This window comes from Clytia hemisphaerica, unplaced genomic scaffold, assembly GCF_902728285.1.
Source record: "Clytia hemisphaerica strain Z4C2 unplaced genomic scaffold, Clytia hemisphaerica genome assembly, whole genome shotgun sequence".
NCBI lineage: Eukaryota > Metazoa > Cnidaria > Hydrozoa > Leptothecata > Clytiidae > Clytia > Clytia hemisphaerica.
This window is the reverse complement of record NW_027104247.1, coordinates 978216-1002998: the sequence shown is the minus strand read 5'-3', so window position 1 is coordinate 1002998 and position 24783 is coordinate 978216. Positions and strand designations below refer to the sequence as shown.

The following is a 24783-nucleotide window of genomic DNA, read 5'->3' as shown; positions in this document are numbered from 1 at the left end:
TTTTCTTTTTTAATTTGTCATAATTGTCACAATTGAGTGCACTTTCAAGCAATCTAGAGCTCAAATTTTCAAAATTTCCCCCCTCGGGCCAAACCATGGTTGGCCCTCGCGGTGTCACTAAACTTCAGCCCCCCCCCCAATATGGAAATGCTTCCTACGGCACTGCTTAAACGTCATGAAAATTGTAAAGAAAATTAATTATTTTTAATCACAAAAACTATTATTGTGTTTGTGTATTATATTTTCTTACATTTTGTTAAACACACGCAGCAACCTTTTACTCAGAATCATGTTCGAACTCGATACTTCCTTTCCGGACACCCTGTAATTCGATCAAAAACTAAATATGCGTTATTGCATTTGCAATTATCCATAAAATAATCCTGTCTGTTTTTTCAAGAATCTTCTGGGAGTAGAAACCCTTAGAGGAGTGAGGGTATTTTATGACAAATTCCCAATCTGAAGCTACGGATAAAAATGGCTTACGAAAAAAAAGTCAAAAGTGTTTATATATTCAACGAAAGTTTTTTGGTATAACTTACTTCAACTTCAACTCAAAAACTATTTCTGCAACACAAATTTTACCACATACACACATACATGACATAAATTTAACATATTTACAAATTTAGAATATTCCGAACGGTTTTCTTAACCAAAAATTAACCTGGATCTGGTTGAAATGTGCCGGACGTCGATGGTTGGACGGGGAGACGTCGTGACGTGGTTTGAAGTGTTTTGACGTAACGTATACCAACGTATACATTGACGTGACGTGACGCATACCAACGCATACATTGATTTGATGTAACGCATACCAACGTATACATTGACTTGACGTGACGTGACGCATACCAAAGCATACATTGATTTGACGTAACGCATACCAACGTATACATTGACGTGACGTGACGTGACGCATACCAAAGCATACATTGATTTGACGTAACGCATACCAACGTATACATTGACGTGACGTGACGTAACGCATACCAACGTATACATTGACTTGACGTGACGTGACGCATACCAACGCATACATTGATTTGACGTAACGCATACCAACGTATACATTGACTTGACGTGACGTGACGCATACCAAAGCATACATTGATTTGACGTAACGCATACCAACGTATACATTGGCGTGACGCGACGTAACGCATACCAACGCATACATTGATTTGACGTAATGCATACCAACGTATACATTGACTTGACGTAACGGGACCCATACCAACGCATACATTGATTTGACGTAACGCATACCAACGTATACATTGATTTGACGTGACGTGACGCATACCAACACATACATTGATTTGACGGGAACGATACGCCTTGACGTCAACGAATTTACCTGTTTTCACCAGACGTTAAACGTTGAACTATCTATACCTACCATGACGTGACGTGACATGACGGCATAGAATGACGTTTCCGGACGGATGAATCGAATATTTGGAACCTTAAAAAACTGTGACTGGTTCAAAACGCGAACTACAGTATTCATTATAACGTAAGCTGAAAAATTGTCGAATATTTTACTATTAACGAATGGAATAACAGCAACCTAGCAAGAATATGTCATTATAAACAAGACTGAAGACAATATGAATTAAAGGACGATTCGCTTCTTGGTCACCTCCCTTACTTCGCAACCAATTCTTCCCAATGATGTGCAATCGGAGATTATTTTTCTCAAATATTTTCTAATCAAGACTTTTTGGAGCAATCAACATAATTGGATTTAACCTGCTAAAAGAGACTTAAAAAATGATCGTGAAATTTTTGACTAAAATGTACATATTTATAATTAACAGGCATGACTACGATCCGTGCCGAAATATATTGGCAATTTTGGGTATTTTCATGTTTTCCAGAATTTAAAGCTCGGGCGAGAATTGCAATTTCAGTACTTCCACTTTGTTTCAGGAGATTTTTCGATTTGGGAGGGGTTAAGTGGCTTCCAGGCTTTATTCTCAGCTTTTTTCGATCCTGAGATCTTAAGGTCCTCCTAAGCCTTAAGTATAATGTCAAAATTCTGAGTTAAAACTCTACTTTCTAACCGTACTTTAAAGCACTTAGTAATCACTTGGGGTTTTAAACTTTAGAGTGAATTCCCCTTTAGTGCCAAATATTTCGGTGCCGATTATAGAGGTTACCATCAATTTTAATTGGACCAAAGATAACGGAGACACTTGATTGAACAGACATTTAAAAAGGCACTTAAATTTTTATGTAGTTTATTATTTCGTTATGAGTATTATTGAGAAATATTTAGAAATATATTTATCGGGAAAAACCGGTTTTAGTTTTATTCTCTTCAACGATAACTACTTGATACGTTTCCGATCTGTAATGCTCAGAACAAGTTGAGAATATTTTAAGATTGGGTTTACTTTAGAAATTGCACAAAAATTCTCACAATTTTGTCGAATAAAGAACATTTTAAGAACACTTTTAGACTTAAAACTGAATAATTAAGAACATCCGGAAGCTTTAAAAATTGTTGATGTTTTAATAAAAAAAGCGTGCACTAATTTTTTTTTATGCAACCGATTGGCAAATCTCTTAAGGGAACTAATTCGCCAAGATCTAATTTGGGTAAATACGGTAAAATTGGTTTTTGTTTGACTAAAAATAAGTTTTTGGGCAAAAATTAAAGATTTCCGCAAAATTCGCCAAAATTAATTCCCTTAACCCTATTTATACTAGGCTTTTAGGGGCGGTTCAAAACTAGGGGGATTTCCCTGTACCACCCCTTAACTTTTGATCTAGTTGGTCTTTTTGGATGAAATTTTGCACAACAGATCCTTGTCATATAAGATAACTTTTGACAATTTTTTTTTTTGATGACGTCCCTCGTCATGCCCAAAGTGAGCAAAAACCGAAAACTTCCTTTGTTATTATAAGTAGCTATTGTATTCTAACAAAGGCTTTAGAAAAAGGTTCTTTGAATCTGAAATGCTTATTTTATCCTAAATAATCAATAAATTACGGTTCAAAAGATATATTTGACATAGTAAATAAATTTGTTTTAGACAAGTGTCAATTTTTGTGAGACCTTACTGTCAGAAATGTCTTCATGCTCAAGATGTAAAAAATTCTTAGGTGTCAGTTTTTAAGTGTCAGTTTTTTTTGTTTTGAAGCTAAATAAAAGTTGGGAATTTGCAGAAAATTTCACGCGAAAAGCTGTATTATTTCATGAGCTAATAACATAAGTGTTACTGTTACCCCCAAACAGAAACAACCCCCCCCCCTAGTACGAATAGGGTTAAGGTAAAAAACCTCACACATTTATTGTTAAAAGGTGTCTTTTTTATGAGGATTCTTAGAAACATTTTGCTACAGAAAGAACGACCCCTAAAATTTATACACGAGAATTTATTAATATCGAACAATTCAGACGAAACTTTCTTTGATCGATTTTTATCCCAGTTTTTCTTTTTGATAAGGTACTAGAATTGAAGTCAACTTGATTGTTTACAAAAAATCAACATTGTGTATTCCCACTACATATTTTTTTATAAGAACGTCGAACGTTTCTTTTTTGAGTAATTTGGTATAATTTTTGTAAGAAATGTTCTAGGGCCAAAAGTCTTAAAATGTTCTTAGCATGTTCTCAATGTTTTAGCCTCAAAGTCGTATGTTTGTATACATTGTTCTCGTAGAGAAAACATTCAGTTTCAAATTAGTGAAAAATTTGCGTTCCCATCAGCAATTTTCCTCAACTACTCCACGCTCGCGAAAGAGTGCGCGCACATTATTAACGCTTACATGTCATGTACCAGATAAACATGTCATCTCCAGTACATTTTAGATTATTCATTGAAAACAGATTACAATATAGTCATTTTTCATGTCTCGATTATTCAATTCCGAATATAAGACATTCAGGGAAAAAAAGAGAAACACCTGGGTAATCTAGTTAAAAAAAACGAAAGTAAATGGTAGACAAAGTAATGAGTCAAGGCAAAACGAGATTAGCGTACCACTATGAAAGAAACCGCCTCCGGCGGTCGATGATCACTATCAAAAGAAGTATTAAGACATTTTGATATTAAAGTGAATTTTGCAACAGCTAATTGTTTTTCCACTTTTTGTGGGAGTTACCCTTACTCAAAATAAGACAAAATATTTATTGAACAAAATCATTTCCATCGAAAGAGTTTTCAATGAATTTTGCTGCACATACTCTAAGCTTCATCAATAAAAATCTTGAATTTTTGTACAGCAATACCAAAACAAATGAATCATATCTCTGTGACCATCTTTTATACCTCACATCAAACACGAAATTAAGAGGACTAGCTAGATACAGAGTCTATTCCTTTGAATGTTGTTATGTTCTTATACGAAACGTGTTATGTCAATTTGTCCCTTCCATTATTTTTTGAAGAAAAGTTTTAAAATGTCAATCATTTATACGATTTTGAATAACGATCTTCTATTTTCTGTCGTTAAGGAATAAAGCTTTTCAACAACCATAATTGATAAACACGTTTCGTATAAGAATATCCAATATTTCTGAAGCCCTCGGATGTTCTTAATTTTTTTAGTTTTAAGACTAAAAGTGTTCTCAATAGGTTCTTATTTTTACCATTTTGTGGGTATTTTCCTCCATTTTCCTAAGAAATTGGGTGTTTTAGAAGCTGCCTTATAATTTTCCTAACTTGTTCTTAACATTCATTTTGACCATCAAAACCTTTTGTTCTTATATAGTTTGTTCTTACAAAATGACGTTTACCTTCAATTTTTTCTCCTACCCCGGAATTGGCTAAAAATTGACTCTCTCTCTAATTCGATCTTCAAGGGACTAAAGATTTTTTTTCGAACTAAGAAAGATTCGAATTAAGGAGAATATTATAGACGACTTTTCAGCTGAGGGGAGCAATGTTTTAGTTCGAATTACAGAAAGATTCGATTAATACAAGTTCGAATTAGAGAGGGAGTTGACTGAATTTTACTGGAAAAGGTATATTCAAAAAAATTAAAGTTCGCGCCAGGGGGGGGGGCACGCAGCTACAACAAGACAGTATGACACTTACTACCGTGGTGGTACTCTATTCAGAAGTTTGTTGAAAAAATTCTTTGTTAAAATAAATATTTTTGTTATAAATGGACGGAAAAAAATTTTTCTCAGACCCAACTTTGAAATTATGCTTTCCGTAATTATTAATAAAATATTCTCAACAGCTGTTAACCAAGTGAATTAAAAGAAAATCTAGCACAAAAATGGCTTTAGGTCGAAAAAAATCGCAATTTAGGGTAATTTCGAGCATGTTTTTTATGATATCACTCAAAAACAGGGGTGGTACCTGGAAATCTTTTCAGAAAACAGTTACTACCAAGGTGTAGTAACTGCAAAGGGTGGTGGTCCTGAAAAAAAGTGTTGAAAAAGCACTTACTACACATCATGTCTTGTAGTAACTGCGTGCCCCCCCCCCTGTTCGGGCTTTAATGATTTTTATCCAAAATTGTTTAAAATGGAGTTATGCACTGGGAAAGATTCTTTAAGTGACAAATCAGTACCATTTGGCTCATTTTTGTATTCCAATGATTATTTGAGGCGTCAGAAAGAAAAGAAAATTCATCGACATTTTGGGGTGCAGACAGTGTAATGTACTATAATGAATGTGTTACTTAACTTTTTTCTTTTCTTTTTCATCTTTCCAGTCATTGAAACGACAGAATATTTGGTCCATATCATCACAGGTATGGTTTATATAATTTTGATTCATTATATATTCATTACGTGATGTTTCATACCGTAGCACCCTTAAACGTGCGGCCGTTTTCTACTTTTAAATAATTTTACATGATTTAAACAATAATACATCTTTTTACGGTTAGCTGCTTCGTATAAAAAGTCACTAAAATTTCGAGTAAACAAACTATCCCATTGGCTAAAAGCAAAAACATAAACAAGAGCAAAGAAAGCACATTTTTCACATACTCTGCCCATTTTTTCGTTTATGTTTTTGCTTTTAGCCAATGGGATGGTTTGTTTACTCGAAATTTTGGTGACTTTTTATACGAAACAGCTGGAAAAAGGTGTACACATATCTCAAAATTGACTGCCATACTACGCTACGTTAAACGCGAGGCCCGGGGGGGTACTAGGGCAAGATGGGTTACGGGGATGCTCCGCTGGTCAGGGTACCTTCTTTAACCTCCACGAGTCCCAGGTAGGGTCGCAAAAACACCAAAATAGAAAAAAAAGTCCCTTGTAGGGTGCCTATTTTGAAAAATTTGTGGAAAAAGTAGAAAATTTGAGAAAATTTTGGAATTTCAGTCCCATTCAGGGTCACTTTTTTCGCAAATTTCGAATCCCACGTAGGGTCCATTTTTCGAACCTCAGCGGAGCACCCCCGTCGGTCGACAAGGGTAGTACCCCCCCCCCCGGGACGCGAGGATACACTCTGGAAAAGAGTATAATCACAGAATTCCGCAGGAATTTCCCTTTTGTCCACTTCTTCTTTCAGTCTGCGCCACAATTAGTTTTATGGCGTGAGATACTAGGCAATTCGATCTGCCTAGCTAGGGTGATAGGTATGCAGTGCTGACGAGTCCTCTCCTGAATAAAGATAGTTGGACAGAAATTCTATGAATTTCTTTACATATATAGGTGTATTTCCATAACAATAGTTCTTTCCATAAATTATTTTCAGTCCAACGACTGCCTTACTTTTAAACCACTAACAAGGTGATTAAATCTCTTCAGTCCTTAAATAGAAATACTTTACAAATAGGATAAAACTTCTTATGAATTCCTCTGGGAATCGATTACCATAGTAATATTTTGGTAAGCCTTACTCGTGACGTAATTTATCAAAAGTTCTATATTTTCTTTTACCAGGAGACAAACGAGGAGCGGGTACGGATGCGGATGTTTTTATTGTTTTCATTGGAACAAAAGGAGAAAGTGGTTAGTGTTTATACATTCAGATTCTCCCTAATTCGATCTTGAAGGTTAGAATAAGAGTAAGATTCGATTTACAGGAACTATATTTTTTATACCTCTTTTTCGAGCTGAAGAGACCGATATTTTAGTTCGAATTACAGAGGTTCGAATTAGAGAGAGTTGACTGTATTAGTATTATTTCGAGGAGAAAACAAACTGTTCTGTATTGTTTGATTTAAATTTTAGTGGATTAAACCACAAACTATTAAGTTAAGAATACTGAAATCTAGTCCGTTATTAAGGACTACATACACTACACAATATATTGTCAACCAATATATTGATAATATATTGCTGAATGCCGGCAATATATTGAAAAGGTGTCCGCAATTATATTGTAAGCTCTATTTGCAATATTCCAACAATAAAGGGGGGATTGTTTACAAAAACAAAATTCCTTTTTATAATAAAATACCTGTTATTTACTTAGTACATTACGGTCCGCAAACCACGTTGTCAGATATTGTTCATCAATAACTGTGTAGTGTATGTAGCCCTCAATTAAGTATTACTTAATTACTTTAAAAGTGATACTTTTTCGCTGATTGGATGGTGTGATTAAGTGGCCTAGATCACTATCACTACAAACGGCCTACTGCGAATCTGTTTCTCATGTTGGTTTCTCATTCTTAACTAATTTTTCAACGCAAGTAGTTTTTTGGAATTTTGGTTTTATTCTTTCAAAATGGCGACTTCGCTAGAGCGATACTTTTTTGTACTCAGCCTCATGATACTTCTTGGTTATTGGTCCTAAATCCGATTGAAATTTACAAATAGTATTTTTTTCCAGTTTTGCAATTTTTCCGTCTGTAGACGAAAATCCGTCAAAATGAGACATGAATACACTATTTCCGTCTTAGCAATAAGAGACTTTTTGGTTGAACCGACCATCTATAATCTTCAAGTTTCCGTCCATATTAACTAAACTTAATTTCAACACTGTTCCTCTCTTTTCTACAGATGAATACAAACTAAAGAATAGCGTCACAAAGCACAAAAGTTTTTTCGAACGCGATCAAACCGACTCGTTCGAAGTGTCCGTAAGCAATGATATCGGACACTTGCGGAAGATCAGGTAAATAATTTTTTTTAATCTATCATGGTTGGAGCTACTTCTGAAGTCCTATACACGTTTTTCATAAGAGCATCCGAAATTTTCGAAGCCTTCGGATGTTTTTAACTTTTTGGGGTTTAAGTCTAAAGATGTTCTTAACATGTTCTTATTTTCACCATTTTCTGAGTATTTTTGTCCAGTTTCCTTAGAAATATGGTGTTTTAGAGTCCGCAAAGCTTTATAATGTTCTTAATTTATTATTAATATTTTGGTGATCGAAGCCTTTTATTCTTATATAGTTTGTTCTTATTAAAAAAACGTGTGCATCAAATTACCGGGGTTTTTGTTAAAGGGCAATATCATGATCTATTCCAAATATGTTTTTAATTCATCAAGACGCGCAGTCGGAGGTGACCCGAAGCTATCTACAGGGATTTAGAGGAGGGACAACTCTTTAACCGTGATTTGCTATTCTCACTCTTGTTTGCTAAGCGTCAGGCGGAGGGCTATCAAGTACCATTTTGGAATCTTCGTAAGACCAGGCAAAGGGATTAAGGCTCCTGCAACGTAGCCCAATACTCTGCCTTTACACTTCGGCCGTTATTATTCCTGGGTGTTTGAACTACCTAAAGAGCCTATAAACGAACCTTTGTTCGCTCGTTTGTTCTTCCGTTCGCTCGTCCCTCCGTCCGTCCGTCCGTCTGTTACAAGCTTTTCTCGAGACTGGCTCTTTAGTTTTTTCAGATTTTTGCATTGTACTGCAAAATTGCAATGCCTAAAATATGATGGAGTCCGATTTTTGAAAAAAGATTTCGACCGAAAATGCCTTACTCCATAACTCAAAATTTCTTTAACTCGAACAATTCGTGTTCCCCGTGAGTGTTCGAGTTATAGAGACTCCACTATAGTTTTTTCTAAGCAGCTTTTAGCGTAGGTGAAAGAGTTGCTTTTATTAGAAATCATTTCTCTCTCTCTACTATAGAATTCGTCACAATAACAAAGGTGGATTGGCGCCATGGTATTTAGAGAGTGTCATTTTAGAGGACATTGAAACTGAATCGAAGAAGCATATGTCAGCAAAAATTTGGTTAAAGAAGAAAAAGAGCTTGCAAGTAGAACTTGATATTCCAGGTATTTATAAAATATTGATTCGCCTTCGAAAAAGTAGCAGTCATTGACTTCCAAGCTGGAAGTGCTAGACTTGAGACTCCTGGATGGGAAATTAAGCCACTTTTTTCCCATCCAGAACGTCCGCGCGTGGTTTTTACACAAACGCCGGATTGCAAGTAAAGTCTATCGCTAGATTTCAAAAAAACGCAGTTCTTAAAAAGAAAGGAACCACTACATACAATCCGTCGTCATGATTGTGGCGCGTTCTAGGCGCGTTCTGGTTGGGAAATAAGTGGCAATTTTTCTTGCCTGAGAAAGCTTAGATATTCTACTCCAGCCCTTCGGGCTTTAAACTCAATATTAGCAACCCCCGAGAATATGTCAACTGACTTTCATCCATTGGGAATAACACAATTATTTTTAAGCACATTCGCTATCGACTGCTACAATCAGAGTCCTGATATTGAGAAAAAAGAGAAATTCTATGGCAAACTTTAAAACTAAAAATCATTTTAAGTGCTGTATCTTATTTCAGAATTGTAGAGTTTTAACTCTAACTTAAGACTTACGACTTAGGACCTTAAAATTCGGGACCATAAAGCTCAAAATCATCCCATAAAGGCTGAAAATATAGGCAAGAAGCCAATAAATGTCCAATAAAGTAAAGTGGAAATGCAAAACCGCCATTCTGACCCGAACAAAATCTGAAAACGACAAAATACCCAGAAATTCCAATATTTTTCGACCTCTGTTGCAGTATAGTAGTATTTATAAAACTAAAAAGAGGTTTGAAGATCTCCGGGATTATCAAAAGACGGGGTAAAATTGTAACATTGCGAATCATTACTGTCAATACAGTACTGTCAATTCATTCAACGCATGGATTGCAATCTTTTTTCTGATTCACCCATTTAAGCAACCAAAAAACCCATTCATGCCTTCACGCAAGCCGCTTCGGGTCCCCATTACTAGTTTCCCCCATCGAACAGAACCTCCCTACTAGTAAGAACAGGGTTGATGGCCATAACTTTTGATACAAAAACTTAAAGGGACATAACAGTACTTGCGAAATTTGTAAACAAACTGTATGCAACGGATACAAAATCAAAGCAAATGTCAAAAAAACATGTCACAATAAAAGATCAAACCAAATATGGCTAATTTTCATTGTTCAATTGTTTTACAAGTTTGTTTTTGACACGTGATTTTAATTGTTCTCTTTAATAACACGTGGTTGGCGCATTTTTGCCCCCGCAGGAGCGTAGCGACGAGGAGGCTCTCATAGTTTCACGCATAGATATTGGACTGGAATCTCAAAATTTTGCGAATTGTTTTGTTGTTGTCGCGTAAGCATTTCCGTAGTTAGTCTCTTCCGTAAATGTTCGGTTTTTTTCCGGGACGGTAGTATATATTTTCATATTACGTTATATGGTATTATCATTATTACATATTACAATTTTAGCTTTGATTCAGCTTTGAAAAGCTGAAGCGAGTGTTATAAATGCAAATCAAAACAGTGTATGATATAACACGAATTACAATATTACTTGTGCAAATCAAAACAAACAAAATGGCAGACTGGTTATGATGATGATGAGCTGATTCATTGACTAGAAAAAGTGTTTTGTATCTCAAATTTTGTTTCTTGTCTTTGAAACTGAATACTAACTAACTACTGTAATTTAGTGAGATGTTCACTTCAGCAATGATTTCAATTCTTTTTCCAGAATCTTTAAAGAAATTTGCTTAAGTTTTCAAATGTACATTTGATATTTTTGTTCAAACTCTGATTTATTTTTGTCTATCATTTTATTGATAACTACCTTTATTGTTTATAGGGCTTCTTGAGCTTTAAATACCATCATATGGTCGTAACTCGAAAAAGTCCTTCTTAACTTAGTAAAACAACCGCTAAAATACAAAAATGATGAATGTACATATATGTAAAGTTGAATCCAAACGTGGTTGACTTTTTCTTTTGGTCTTCAAAACAATTTACCTCACTTAGAGTGTTTTTACGTCTTTTCAGTGCGGTAAATCTTTTTGAAAAACCTGAAAAAAGTTTGCTTACTCGTTAAACTTTACATGCGCACGTTAAACTTTTTCATGCAGTTGTGATAGCCTAAATAACTTACGCTCCAGTGGTTTGGTGAAATAGCTCCAAATTCTGGCTTTCTAACTTAGGAGAGACCTTCGGCATCGAGACCGAAGGCATTTAACGGTGGTTAGACTAGGTACACAGACAGTCATACAGAAACACCATAAAGGGAAAGTATATCGCTAGCTATAAACTCAAAAAGTCTAGCTTCCTGAAGGCACGTCTCTTCATTGTATGCGCTGCGATCAGCTTGGAGAAAAGATTGCATCATGAAAAAGGACTATGCACTTGAAAAGAAATTTAGGCGCATTTTAACTTTTCTCGACTGTACGTCTGAATGAACCACAATGGCATTCCTTTACTTTTCTTTTGACCAAAAACATAGAAGATTTTGCTTGAGAAGTGCAATCACAGCGTACGCTTGTGGAGCCCGGGCCTTAACTAGGATAAGTGAGTTTCTATTTCACCCAACTTAAGATGGCGCAGAACTTTTTGATAAATTTTATACGCAGTATCCTCTTGACTATTGTTTATTAGGCAAAGTAGCAATAGATAGAGAAATGTTGAAATATAGCAGCCAATGAAAAAAAAACAAGCTATTTCTGACTGGTTACCTTGTGGATTTATTCACTGCGTATGTCCATATATTTTGCCTACAATCTAAGATGTCTGCGACATTAGGTATTAGAAAAGGTCTATTTAGTGAATAATAATCATGACATATATCGTTATAAGAAAGAAACTAGGAGAAAAAACAAACAAACAGGAGATGTGAAAATCAGTAAGATAATGATACCATAACTTTTTAAATATATTTTTGAAAGGCTTTTCCAGCTTTTCCTTAAATTTTATTAAGTTATCAAGCTGCATGAATTCTTCAAGTATGTATTTTTTTATAATGGAATATATTTTTTTTTTCAAGCAAACGCCTCAATCAATCAATAATTAAATCAATCATTTATTCCTGATTATTTTTTAATGTTTAATATTTAAAGCATTAAAGCTTTATAAGTGCATGACATGATCTTTATGTGGGGGCATTTAGTGAAAGCTATGACTAGTTTACATTTTACTACTTTTATGTCCCTTTAAGTTGGCCTTTTATTACATTTACAAAATCTATTTTAATTTTTTTCTTCCTAGGGAACTCGTATCAATTGACAATCTATACAAGTGATATCGAGAACGCTGGTTTGGATGGGAAGATCTATTTGAGGTTGTTAGGCCAGGACGCGGAAACCAGTGAAAAAGTTGTTCTCCCTGGGAACGAAGTTGGAAGTATAAAGAAGAAGAAAAAGAAATTAAAAGAATTGTTTAATCGTGGTGCAGAAGATGTCTTCGTACGAAAGGTATTACTTTTAGGAACCGTCACCTGGCGTCGCACCCGCTGCGTAGAGTGTTGTTGAACACATCAAAATCCTTTTGGATGGTGAAGAATTGAAGCCCAAAGAACCAAAGATGATTGTCTTTTAGATTGAACTCTAAAACTCCTAGATTACTGAGGCAGAATTGAGGGTTTTATTTTTACAAAAGTGTTCCCGTTTCATATCAGATACATATTACATATAAGGGCAGTGTCTGCCTTTTGTTATATTATGCTCATATAAGCGAAAAATGTTTTTCTTTTCCTCTTTCTGACCAATCTTGCTCCACATCCGTGTCAGTTTAATGTGAAAAAGCTTGTGAATTAAAATTGCAAACGATATCACTCTTACTTAAAAGCAAAACCTTTAACTGAAAATAACTAAACTTGGAGTTTCAATCTCTTTCATCACGTTACACTGGACTCTCTAATTCGACGCTCTACTATTCGATATCTTCCCTTATTCGAAGAAAATTCAATTCTCATTGACTATTGAATTAGAGAGCGTCAACTGTAGTTTTTCTCCTGAAAGCCCTGAAAAACATGAACAGAAATGACTGAATGAGAGGATGCTAAAATCTAAATAATTACATTTGGTTTTCTCTAATTCGATCTTCCTGACACCGAGGATTTTCTTCAAATTAGAGAAAGATTCGAATTACAGAGAGTATTTTAAAGGTAATTTAACCCTATTCAACCTAGGCTTTTAGGGGCGGTTCAGAACTAGGGGGGGGGGCTTTTCCTGTAACACCCCTTAATTTTTTATCTATGAAATTTGGCACACAAGATCCTTGTCACATAAGGTAACTTTTGATTAAAAATTTTTTGATGACGTCACTCATCATGCCCAAAGTGAGCAAAAACCAAAAATTTCCATTGTTCGAGCCTCTTTAATTTGAAGAAGGGCTCGTGGATCGAAGAATCACGATTTGCGGCATTTCTAGCGCTTTAGCCGCTTTGCTTGTTAAAAACTGACACGTGACTATATTTCCATTGTTTCATTTTTCAGTTCCAAGATGTCGGTTTAATCGAACGAATCGAAGTCGGGCTCGAAGAAGAAGAAGATGAAAATGAGAAGACGAAGAAGGACACCAAAGACAAATTACTGTCCTGGCATCTTGATAAGGTTAAGAATTCATTTAATATATCGCTGCCATCAAAACAAAAGGCCCAATCTCAAAATTAATGTCTGAAAAACTAGGACTTTAGATACTTTGCTAACTTAAAAATTTGAGATTGACCCTTTTCTTGTAGTGGAAAAGGGTTTCTATCAACAAATGGAAAGAGCAAATCTCAAAATTTTAAATTAGCAAAGTAAAAGTCTTGGTCTTCTCACACTTTTGAGATTGAACATTTAGCCTGGATGGTGGTGATATGAGCCTCCCAACCCATTGTGTGAGACAGGGATTACGACTAGAACTCTGTCAAGGAGGTTGAGACATAGATTTATAATAAAATCCGAAGGGGTCGTGCTTTGGCTGAAAAGTGTGCCGAGGTTAAAAAGAAGATCCTACCTAGGTCACGTGACATGACAATCGAATTTCAGCGTTTGACCAATAAGAAACTTTGCGGGTTTTCTAAAACAATAGCAGCAATATTTTTTGCGACATTCACTCTTTTGGAAGAGCTTGAAGCATGACATCTTGGGAGAAGATTGATTGAATTAAAAATGGCAATACAAATTTACTTGTACTGAAAGGGATAGTCGGATGGTTTGAGATATTTAGCCTGCAGAAACTTCCGATGATCCAGAGATCAAAACTGCCATATAATTTTGTCTTTCTATTTTCGAAAGTTGAGATATGACAATTTGAAATTTCTAAAAATGGGTTTGAAATTTTATTGTAACTCGAAATTCTCGACTTTCGAAACGAGCTATTAATAAGATAAGATTATAAAATTTATTTTAGGTTTTGTTCATGCCAATAGAAAGAATACGAATGATAGATATCTCAAACCATCTGATTATCACTTTGAAAGTATTGTATCTGAAGAAGCTAATCAAATTTCAGACAAACTAAAACTTTTCCCATATCATATGACAACAATCAAATGACCAATGAATTTTAACAACCCAAAATTCTAAAAGACAAAAGACAAAAGACAAAACAAAACAAATTTCCCTAGAGACGCATTACTAGAACAATTAATACAAATTTAGCGATCTAAACCGAAAGAAAATGGAAAAATTATGGAAAGACCGAAGTCTGAGATCAGGTGCGGTACCTTAAGTAAGCATATTTATCTGATCAAGAAAATAGTTTGACACTCAAGAAAATTGGTCTTATGCCAATGAGATTGCTTTGATAGTTTCAAACTAAAGAAGACATGAAAGGACTGGGAATAAGAATCTAGAAAGAATTCTCTGATGCTGTTAAACTTCTAACTAGGTTTTTACTTCATAAATGGGTTTTGCTGACCAAGCAAAAAACTCAGCCACAGTACTCCGAAAGATAGTCTGCGTGCTTGACACGTACTTTATCGGGAAAACTTCGTCGGGGAAAAATATTCGTCAATTGGCCAAAATTTCGTCACTTTTCCCCGACGAAGTTTTCCCCGATAAGGTATTCATTCTAAAGGTCAAGACTCAGATGATTTCTATCTAGTCACCGAGAGGCTTCTGGTTGCGCATGGCACGTATACATTCTAAAGGCCATGGCTCTCCAGTTGGCACACAACACTGTTTCAACGTTCATCTAACGTTATATGGACGTTAGATAAACGGAAAGAGTTACATCGGATCGCCCAAAGTTACCTTCATGTTTTTATTTTATTTTCTTATCTCTGATCCTGTCTTTCTCTTTTCTGACTGTCTGAGTTTCTGAGACTTAGTTTCTCATTTCTGACTGAGTTTTCATACCTGTCAATCATTTGTCCATCAATTTCGTCCAGTCTAATTTTCGCACCGAGTGGGATTCGAACCACCACCAAAGAAAGACCTTCAGATTCGGAAGCCAGCGCTCTATCCGTTGAGCCATCGCTGCATAGCAAAGTCTCGCTGTGAGCGGAGAGAATTGTTTTTGATCACTGGTCGAAATCACATTGTAAAAAAGGAACAGAAAAAATAGGAACAAAAATGCAAACAGAAACTTGAAACGAAATGTAAAAATCAACAGAAAATTCTTGAACTTAAAAAGAAACTAAAATGCAAATTCGTATCGTAAATCAAAAGTTTGCTCACTCTCACAACACACAGACTTCTCACAGACTCTCAGTGCTGAACTAGTTTACAATTCAAAAACACAACTTGATAAAGCTATCGCTAATTTCCCTAGAGGAATTACAAAGTGACGTAATATAATATAAAACACGACCCGGGAACACACTAAAGACACTGAACAAAAGAACTGAAAACAAAGAAAGCCTCGCGAGACACTCAAACAAAAGGACACTGAAAGGAAAGGACGCTATGCACAAGGGACTTCTAATTAAAAATATATACATAATTATTGACGTCATCAAATAATGGAAGCTCTCCATTAACACTCGCAATTCATAACGTATTATTCCGAACTGGCAAAAGACGGGGTAATGTTATTATAATATGGGTAAAAGTACCCCTTTTTTAACCCTGACTGAAATTCGAGCCGTTACTAGCAACCCTGCGGGGTATGCACCCGGCACAGTGACAAGCAGTTACTAGCAACCCTGACCCTACCTAACTGTTAGTTAATCAATTCCAAACAACAAAACCCCCGGAAAGGTGACTATCAGCGATCCGTGGATAAAAAAATAAAATAAAAAAATGAAGGTAACTTTGGGCGATCCTAGATCCTATATAAACTAGTAAATGAAGACTCCCTAGAGTTGCTATTTCCTAGGAAATCTTGACCCCCTTTGGTTTAAAATGACTCCCCTCTATTATCTATGACAAAATTATTTAAAAATTCATTTGGCTATCCAGGGCTAACTCTACAGACCCCCGTAAGAGAAATACTCCATCTGAGGGAAGCATTTCCTTCAAGAATTTTTAGATTTGGCTCAAAATTTGTATACTGTATACTTCCCTCTTTGTAAGATCATGTTACAAAATACTGGCGAGAAACCGAATGAGGAATAAACGTTTAAACTTCGTGTCTACCGACAATTACGTGAAAAATCTGTTATGCGGAATACCATACATTCTGAAAATTCTTAAAGTCCCTTGAAAAATGAAAGAATTTCGGCAAAAGGTGGGTGTCAACGACGAAAATCAGCTCTGTAAAAAATTCTTATTTCATAGCCTTGAACGAGAAAAGTAACGAATTAGCAAAATTTAGCACCTTAAAGCAATTCTCAAGAGGTTTAAAATCTGAAAAACAGGGGACAATAGAAATCAACGAGAGAATGCGCTTGTCACAGTGATCTTTTAGAACAAATATTTACAGTAATCCCAATGTGATGAAAATTAGATACAGTACGTCCATAAAAAATTAGTCATCCGTCCTTGAAGTGGTATAGCTTTTCGAATTTTTGGCCAATTTTGAAAATTCTTCCACAGTGAGATGGAGCATTTATCAGGCTGTCCAAAAATATAACTTTTCAAAAAAAGCTTCAAAACATAAAGAAAAATCGAAGATTTAAGCAATGCTACAGTACAGTGGCTCCGTAATCATCAATTAAATATTAATCATCAATTAAATCTTTTGTCTATCATTTTACATAAGAAATTATGCTTATAACCTTTTCATGTATTGTGCTAATAAATAAAGAGTTTTAAATAATTGTGCTATTATGAAAAGTTTTACATGGTTCGATGCGGAATTTTACGAGGATTACAATGGTATAAAAATCGCAATGTAAAAGTTTTTGCCTGATTTAAAAAAATCTAAAACTAAAATCTTATAAAAGTTGTCAAACCGGTTTTCAAGTTAATTTATCGTTAAAATTGTTAAGAACATAACTATTAGTTAAAAACTTGATTTTTAAGTTTTAGAAATCTTTTTTGAGCAAAGTCTTTGTACTTTTGAATGGAGGGGAAGATTTCCTTTCTAATGGTATAAAATTTATGAAAAATTAATTCTTCTATCGAAGGCTATGGCACTTTTAAAACAGAGGACTAATTTCTCCTGGACGTACTGTATAAATAAAAAGACAACTTTGGTAAAAACTGTAACAAACAGATTACACGGCTATAAAACAAAGGAACGTACAAAAGTTTTTCTTTAAGGACCTTAAAATGATACCTGGAAGATCTATTAGAAAGACGAAGGAAGAATATCTTGCAAAGACATTCAAATACGAATGCTAAAGGGCCCTTATGTATGGATATATATAATAAAGTAGTGTGAACAAACAATGACTACTTTGGGGGGGGGGAGGGTCATGATAAACTAGTTTATCTTGACTCCCTCAGCTTTTTTAAGGGGAGTCATTATTTACTAAGGGAGTCAATATTTCCTAGGAAATTTCTACTCTAGGGGAGTCATTATTTCCTAGTTTATATTAACTGGGGGGGTCAACATTTACAGGGAGTTAAAATAATAATCCGCTACACCGGGTCCGTATAAAGATCTACCTCAGTTTGGTGGGTAACTCGGACGATTATCATCAAGATTTGTTCATGGATGACTTTCACTTTCATTTTAGATTGTTCTGGTTCGTTTATTCACGGAGGACGAAGCGCATGCTAGTGTTCCTGTCAACCTTTGTTTCACCTGCAACTGTTGGTTCTCTACCAATAAAAATATGGGACAAAAAAACTGCAAATTCTTTGCCGATAATGAATTTCAGCCTGAAAGCCCGAAGCGTGTTTTTATTCCAACAGCTAAGAAACTGAACTTGGATCAGTCTGATGCTTCGGAGATGTATTACTCCGCTCCAGAGTCTCCGTCGAGTATCCGTCGGCTTCCAACAAAAATCGAGACATTTACAGGTAATTTGACGTGCGGTCCAAGAGGTTATAACAACTTTGAAATTTCTTATATAGATTATATTGCCAATGTGATAATCTTTTATTTTTTCGATTACAGTATGGATGTAGCCTTCTGTGCTTCATTATAGATTGAGGGGGGGGGTGAACAAATTATTTAGAGAGATGATTACACTTTCCTTTCCTTGACTCGATGCTTATGTTTTTTGAACATCCTTTTTGAATGTCGAATTTCTTCACTTATCCTTGATCCATCCCTTACTTACTGAGCATCAAGCGGAGAGGCATCAAGTACCATTTTTATACTAAGTACTAAGTCTTTGGTATGACCCGGCTGGGGATTGAAGGTGCAACCTTGCGCACCGTAGCTGGATGCTCTACCTTCATGCTATGGTCGCTTTTTTGATTAAAAAGTGCTACCAACCAAATGACACGGTCGCTTTATCCCATACAGGCCAGCTTGCCAGCGATCATTTAGGACATTCAACACCTACTGCCGATCTTTCCATAGATGAAAGCGAACATACAAGAAGACCTGATGCCAATATTTCGACAACTGTTACCGAAATTACGACAACGGAAGTCCAAATATCGAGAAAAAGTCCCGATGTTACGAGAACAGAAGCTGATTTAACGGAATCAACAACAGAAATTACGAGTCAGTATTACATAGAAATATTTATAAACTTGTATCTTTTTAAATTTTCTGTTTTGGCAAAAATGTTCGCGAATGTTCAATGATACAATGAAGTCTCTATAAATCGAACACGCACGGGCAACACAACTTTGTTTGAATCATTGAACAGATTTAAAGGCATTGCTGATTGAAGGAACGAGAAAACTTATTCGAATTAAGGAGACATTCGAGTTATGGAGGTTCGAATTAAAGAGACTCTACTGTATTATTTTTTAGGATATATAAAGGAGACATGCCTCTTATGCTGACAAAGCATGATAAACAAAATTTTAAAAATAACAGTTGAAAGCTCAAGGGATTAAACCACCTTGCTAATGGTTTCAAAAAAAGGCAGACGTTACACTCAAAATAATTTACGAAAAAGGCCTAATGAGAATTTTTCTTTCTTACTTTCAGAAACAGAGCACGGAGGAGAGCTCACATTAGACGAATCAACAGAAAGCAGCGCTCCTTCCATGAGGATGAACATTTCGAGTGAAGATGAAACTTCATCACAAAATATCATGTTTGTCTCTATGAAGGATGTCAGCAAAGCGGAAGAACTTGTCACTGATCAAAATACAGATTCTCCTATCATGACGTCAGGTTGGTTCCATGTTCCATTCATTGTCTGACATTTCTTGTTGTCATTTTTTTTATTATTATTATTTATCCTTGGTACTTTCGATTATGATAAGTATCCATCAAGAGGCTCACTACAAGTGAATCTTGGATCGAATCCCAAACCTCCCGTTTAGTTCATAGATAGCCAAGTAAGCCGTGGACCCCATGAAAACAATGTAAAGAGCGTCTAAAAGTACTAGAAAACTGCGTATCAACGTAAAAAGTCGACTCTGTCGAATCTATCAATCGGGCTCTTTTACAGTCAGTCATTAAGCAACCGTAGCATGAAGGTAGAGCATCCAGCTACGGTGCGCAAGGTTGTGGGTTCGATCCACAGTCGGGTCATACTAAATAAAGATTCCAAAAATTGTACTTGATGTCTCTCTGCTTGATGTAAGGTAAGTGGAGAAATCCAGGTAAAGGAGTGGCGCCCTCCCCTACCTTCGGTTAGACAGCTAGAGAAAAGAGCCTTCGGGTCGCCCTTCACTGCGGTCGCAAACTTACTTAAGTCAAATTTCTAGAACTTCACCAAATACCTTAAAAGAGTGTCATCCGAATCATCTTTTAGAGCTCCAAAACGCACCGACTACTTTCATTATTCAAACACCCTCTGAAGGAGAGCGCGTGACAACGACCATTAAAGAAGGGGAAGAGCAAGAAGTTGTCACGACAACCACCACAACAACAACAAGATCTTCTACCAATCAGCAAGAAGAATTTATCAATTACGAAGAAATTATCGTCACTGAAATCATTGAAGAGCAGATCAACCCTGATGGAAGTGTGACCAGAACTACTAAACGATCCGTGGCCTCACCAGGTTTGTTTGACTTCGTTTTCCTTCGGAAATACATAGCAAAGTGTTTCTTGTGAAATACACGGATTACAAACATACAAAACTCGTATGAGATCCATTGCCTCAGTCAACATTTTTTCTTTGATACTTGCATCCTTAAACATTGCAGAAGTTGAAAAATGACGTTTCTGGTTATAAAATATTCTGGTCCGAAAATAAAAAACGTCAATTTTTTCCAAGGGAAAGTTGGTTTTTAAATTTGCGAAAGATTGACACTGCAACGACTTCTTCTTAAAAAATCCATTCCAGAATTTCATTTTTAAAGGCCGCATATTGTAAATTTTGTAAATTTCTTATGCGCATTCGCTCGCTCCGTGCGTAATTATACAAAAATATATTATTTTTCTTCAAAAATAATAGTACATGGCTATGGCATGACATTTTAAGACTCGAAAAACACGAGATATTTTAGGGAATTGCACTAAAGTACTCACACAATTGTGAAAATAAAAACATTTTAAGGACATTTTTAGGCTTCAAATCAAGAGGTTGAAAACATTGAAAGGCCTCAAAAATTCTAGACGTTCTTATGTAAAAACGCGAATTTCTTCTTTTCAACAGATGCTGGTGAAGGTGAACAGATCTCCGCCGAAGAATACCAAGCGATCATTGGCCAAACGTGTGACGTCACCGAAGAAACAACTGTGGAGACGAAAGAAGGTGAAGTTCTCAGTGTGACCACGGAGAAATTTCAAAAATCTTACGAAGAAGCGATGGATGACGCGAAACGAGAAAGTCGAGCCATGTTAGAAGTAAGGTCCCTTTGATATTGATTTATAGGGGGTGGAAGAGGACCCCTGGCCACTGGAAGTTTTCGAATCCCGGCTAAGCAAAATATTTTGATTGGGGGCTTTTATGAAAGTGGAACCCACATCGAGAGCGCTAGATCTACTTTTTTGCTTGTACACTAATGATGTAGCGCCGTTTGTCGTTAAGCAAAGCTTTTTTGCGGGTACCTCTTCTTATCCGCCATCTTTGATCGAAATTTAATAAAAAGTTGCAGATCGATCAAAGCTGGTTTTCCAATGGCTTTCAAAAATCTCCAAAGCAAAGGTCACCTTTGACTCTTATGTCTTATACACCTTAAACTATCATTTGTTTTTTTTGTAACCATAGGAACAAGAAGAAGATGGTTGATACGTGTTCATAAAACAACGCGAAACGAGGCTGATATAGGGGAAAAGTGTTATAGAATTTACTGGTAGATAGACTCGGCTTGGACAAAATAATTCAATTCATAAACTTAAATCAATGGTCTTAAAATCACACCAAGCAGTTTTGGATTTATTTTTGTAGACATTATTACACAGGAATGGCATTATGGAACTATATCATAATCCATAGAGTTTGTTATTATGTTAATGATAGTTTTGGGTTTTAAGGCCGGTTTCCACTTGCGCGCGCTGCGATTGCAACTTTGGCTTTAATCCTTTTTGCTTGGAGAAAAAATTACGTCATAAAAATGTAGCGCGCGCTCGAGAAAAAAAATTCAACCGTTACGTGAGATCGTGCCAATGGAGTTGCTTCATTTTCCTTTTGACCAATAGCGTGGAAGCTTTGCTCGAAAAAGTGCAATCCAAGCGCGCGCAAGTGGAGACCGGGCTTTAGTCTAAGAATCTCCTTTGAATAAAAAGTTGCAGGAATTCTCCCCACAGAGGTCACCATGGTGTGTTTTCCAATACTTTACAGGTCAAATCATATTTGATTTTGATTTTGGTCTGTGAATAATAAAAACTTTTAATGCAATATTTCATCTAAGTTTCAATTCAAGTAAATGAAATTCAAACTATATTTTTTCCAGGAGATTGGGTGGCAGGGCAGCAAATGCATTTCGTGCTTATTATAAGTTGTGCTCCATTCGAATTTATTTACTTTTGATCAAATATTTTTGTTCACAAATTGCAAGAAAGGTGCCTTTAACCTATTTTATTAAATATTTAAAATTATTTTTTGTATTTAAAATATTTTAACCGATTTTTTATTTTCTTCAGATGTATTTTTCTTTTAGGGGGAGTTTTTAGAACGCATTTTTTTTGTAAATAGACTAAAATATTTTCACATCTTTCGCTTATGTATTTTCGGTAAGAATAAATCATTTTCAAACCTTTTTAGATTATAAAACGTTGAGTCAGCATTTTTTATTGCTGTAAATTGTACCTAAAAACCTGTCCCCTGGTTTTGTGCTTGTTGAAAGGATAATCAAGAGATATCATCAGAAAGAAAAACTGGAAATAAGATGAAAAGTGAAGAAAATAATATTCTTAAAGGGAATAAGCTGTAAAATTGTTTTAATTTTGACAAAATTAATTCTTTCATGTTAGAACACCATCATCATCGTTTACTTCTAAGTGATAATATTCCACTCCTGAATATCTTTTCAACGAACTCAAAACATTCTGAACTCAGGTTCTTTCCTAACATGGGAGGAGGAGTTATTTCCATTGACTTCCAACCTGAAGGGCTAAACTCGAGACCCCTGGATGGGAGATGAAGCCACTTATTTCCCACTCAGAACGCCCGCGCGTGGTTTTTACACAAACGCCGGATTAAAAGTAAAATCTATCGCTAGATTTTTAAAAATGCCGTCCTCAAAAACAAAGGAATCGTTAGATACAATTTGTCGTTATGATTGCGGTGCGTTCTAGGCGCGTTCTTGATGGGAAATAAGCCGCTTCACTTTTTTCTGCCTGAAAAAGGTTAGATAATCTACTCTACGGGCTTTATACTCAATGTCTGGGGGTTAGCAAAAAGTAGTTTATCCAAAAGACAGCTCTAGGCTTTCAGGACACACTCTTGAGGGTAGGAGTTTCTCACTCTAAACAAAAGAGATATGTGAAGGATAAGACGCAGCCTAGCAAAAAATTTCATTGAATGAATCATTTGTTTCTTGAAGGCCTATCTCAAAATTTCTCTCAGCGTATTGAAACTCTGACGGGCGCAAAGAATGTAAATTTTTCGGGACGAGCTAAAGTTTTTACAAGCTCTTATGTGATTATGGGTGGTCGTTAACTTGTAATAAAACAATTTTTTACTTTTTCTAAAGAACGCACGATCTCTATCACTTCAAATGACCAATTAGTGAACTACCTTATAAAAACTCAATCTCATCCCAATTTTTGTTCTAGTTATTCAAAATTGGTTTTTAATAACTTGTTTTAACTAAAAGAACCAAGAATTCAGCTAGAAACTCCATCTATCGAAACACTATGATTGCCACGCTTTGCTTAAATCACTTTTTGAACCTCATTGGACCAAACCACGCAAATAAAAACCCGACCACCCTATCATGCAAACCAAAGAGACACCCCTGTCTCACAATCGGCTGAAACTTTTTCCCACAGTGGGAATGAAAACCGCGATTAAAATCCCAAAGGAGATAAAGATTCTATTGTTCATAAATGGGAAAAATCAGGTGGGGATGGTTTTGGAGTGCAATTTTTTATATTGAATTTTGAGTGTGGATGGAATCAAAGTCAATTCCCCAGTGAGGATGAAACTGTAGGGTATTCTTCTCACCGGGGACGAGATTTTGGCCGAGTTTTTCAGTGGGGTTGGGGTCCCAGCGGGTCTGTAACACATGGGTGTAAGGAAGGAGGCTCATACAGGGCTTTATGTACCAAATATTCATAAAATGAAATCATTTCTTACTTAAGCTCGTAAATCTTTCCCCTTTATCTTCCTGAGGTTGCCCACAAAATTACAAACATCAAAATTTATTCCAATAACTAAAGATAGTAGTCCAAATAATCTTATCTCGCAACACTGAACAGACATAATATCAAGATAAAAGCTTTTTGAAACATTCTTACGTTTTATCAGCTTAAAAAAAGTAAGATTTAAATTTCAAAGATAAAAGTTTTTTAGAATCTTGCTTGGAATCGGAAAACACGGAATTTAAATCCAACCAAGCGAGTTTTGTTACTTTGTTGGCGTTTTATTTTAGTTGCTTTACGTCAATTTCGTACCCAGAGCCACTTGCATCACTTTTCTATTTTACTGATGGAAGCCCGGGGTCTACTTAAAGCTTTTTTTATTGAGACTGGATCGCGATTAAGTGGCCTTGTAGTTTATGATGGTAATATGTTTTTGCTTAGGTGGACTGTAAAAAGGTCCGCCAGATTTTCGTTTTGTTTGGAAGGTAGAAATAGAACGAAGCAATATTTTTATTTGAAAATAAGGTATTG

General features: G+C 35.7%; 1 protein-coding gene across 7 annotated transcripts in view; it reads left to right on the top strand.

The window, feature by feature from the left end:
• Nucleotides 1-22720, top strand: part of LOC136816369 (neuroblast differentiation-associated protein AHNAK-like) — a 111310-nt gene extending 88590 nt beyond the window's left edge. For 5 of the 7 annotated variants that reach the window (XM_067072693.1, XM_067072697.1, XM_067072692.1 and 2 more), the window contains 12 exons: nt 5680-5718; nt 6863-6931; nt 7928-8042; nt 9004-9152; nt 12373-12578; nt 13602-13718; nt 18161-18446; nt 18898-19101; nt 19537-19725; nt 20312-20563; nt 21161-21351; nt 21716-22720. In XM_067072693.1, the coding sequence (XP_066928794.1) occupies nt 5680-5718; nt 6863-6931; nt 7928-8042; nt 9004-9152; nt 12373-12578; nt 13602-13718; nt 18161-18446; nt 18898-19101; nt 19537-19725; nt 20312-20563; nt 21161-21351; nt 21716-21736 (1838 nt within the window). In that variant the 3' untranslated portion in view covers nt 21737-22720. Of the gene's footprint in view, nt 1-632; nt 2308-5679; nt 5719-6862; nt 6932-7927; nt 8043-9003; nt 9153-12372; nt 12579-13601; nt 13719-18160; nt 18447-18897; nt 19102-19536; nt 19726-20311; nt 20564-21160; nt 21352-21715 lie in introns of those variants that run through there. The other 2 variants (XM_067072694.1, XM_067072698.1) reach the window with 2 other exon arrangements.
• Nucleotides 22721-24783: the final 2063 nt, after the last annotated feature.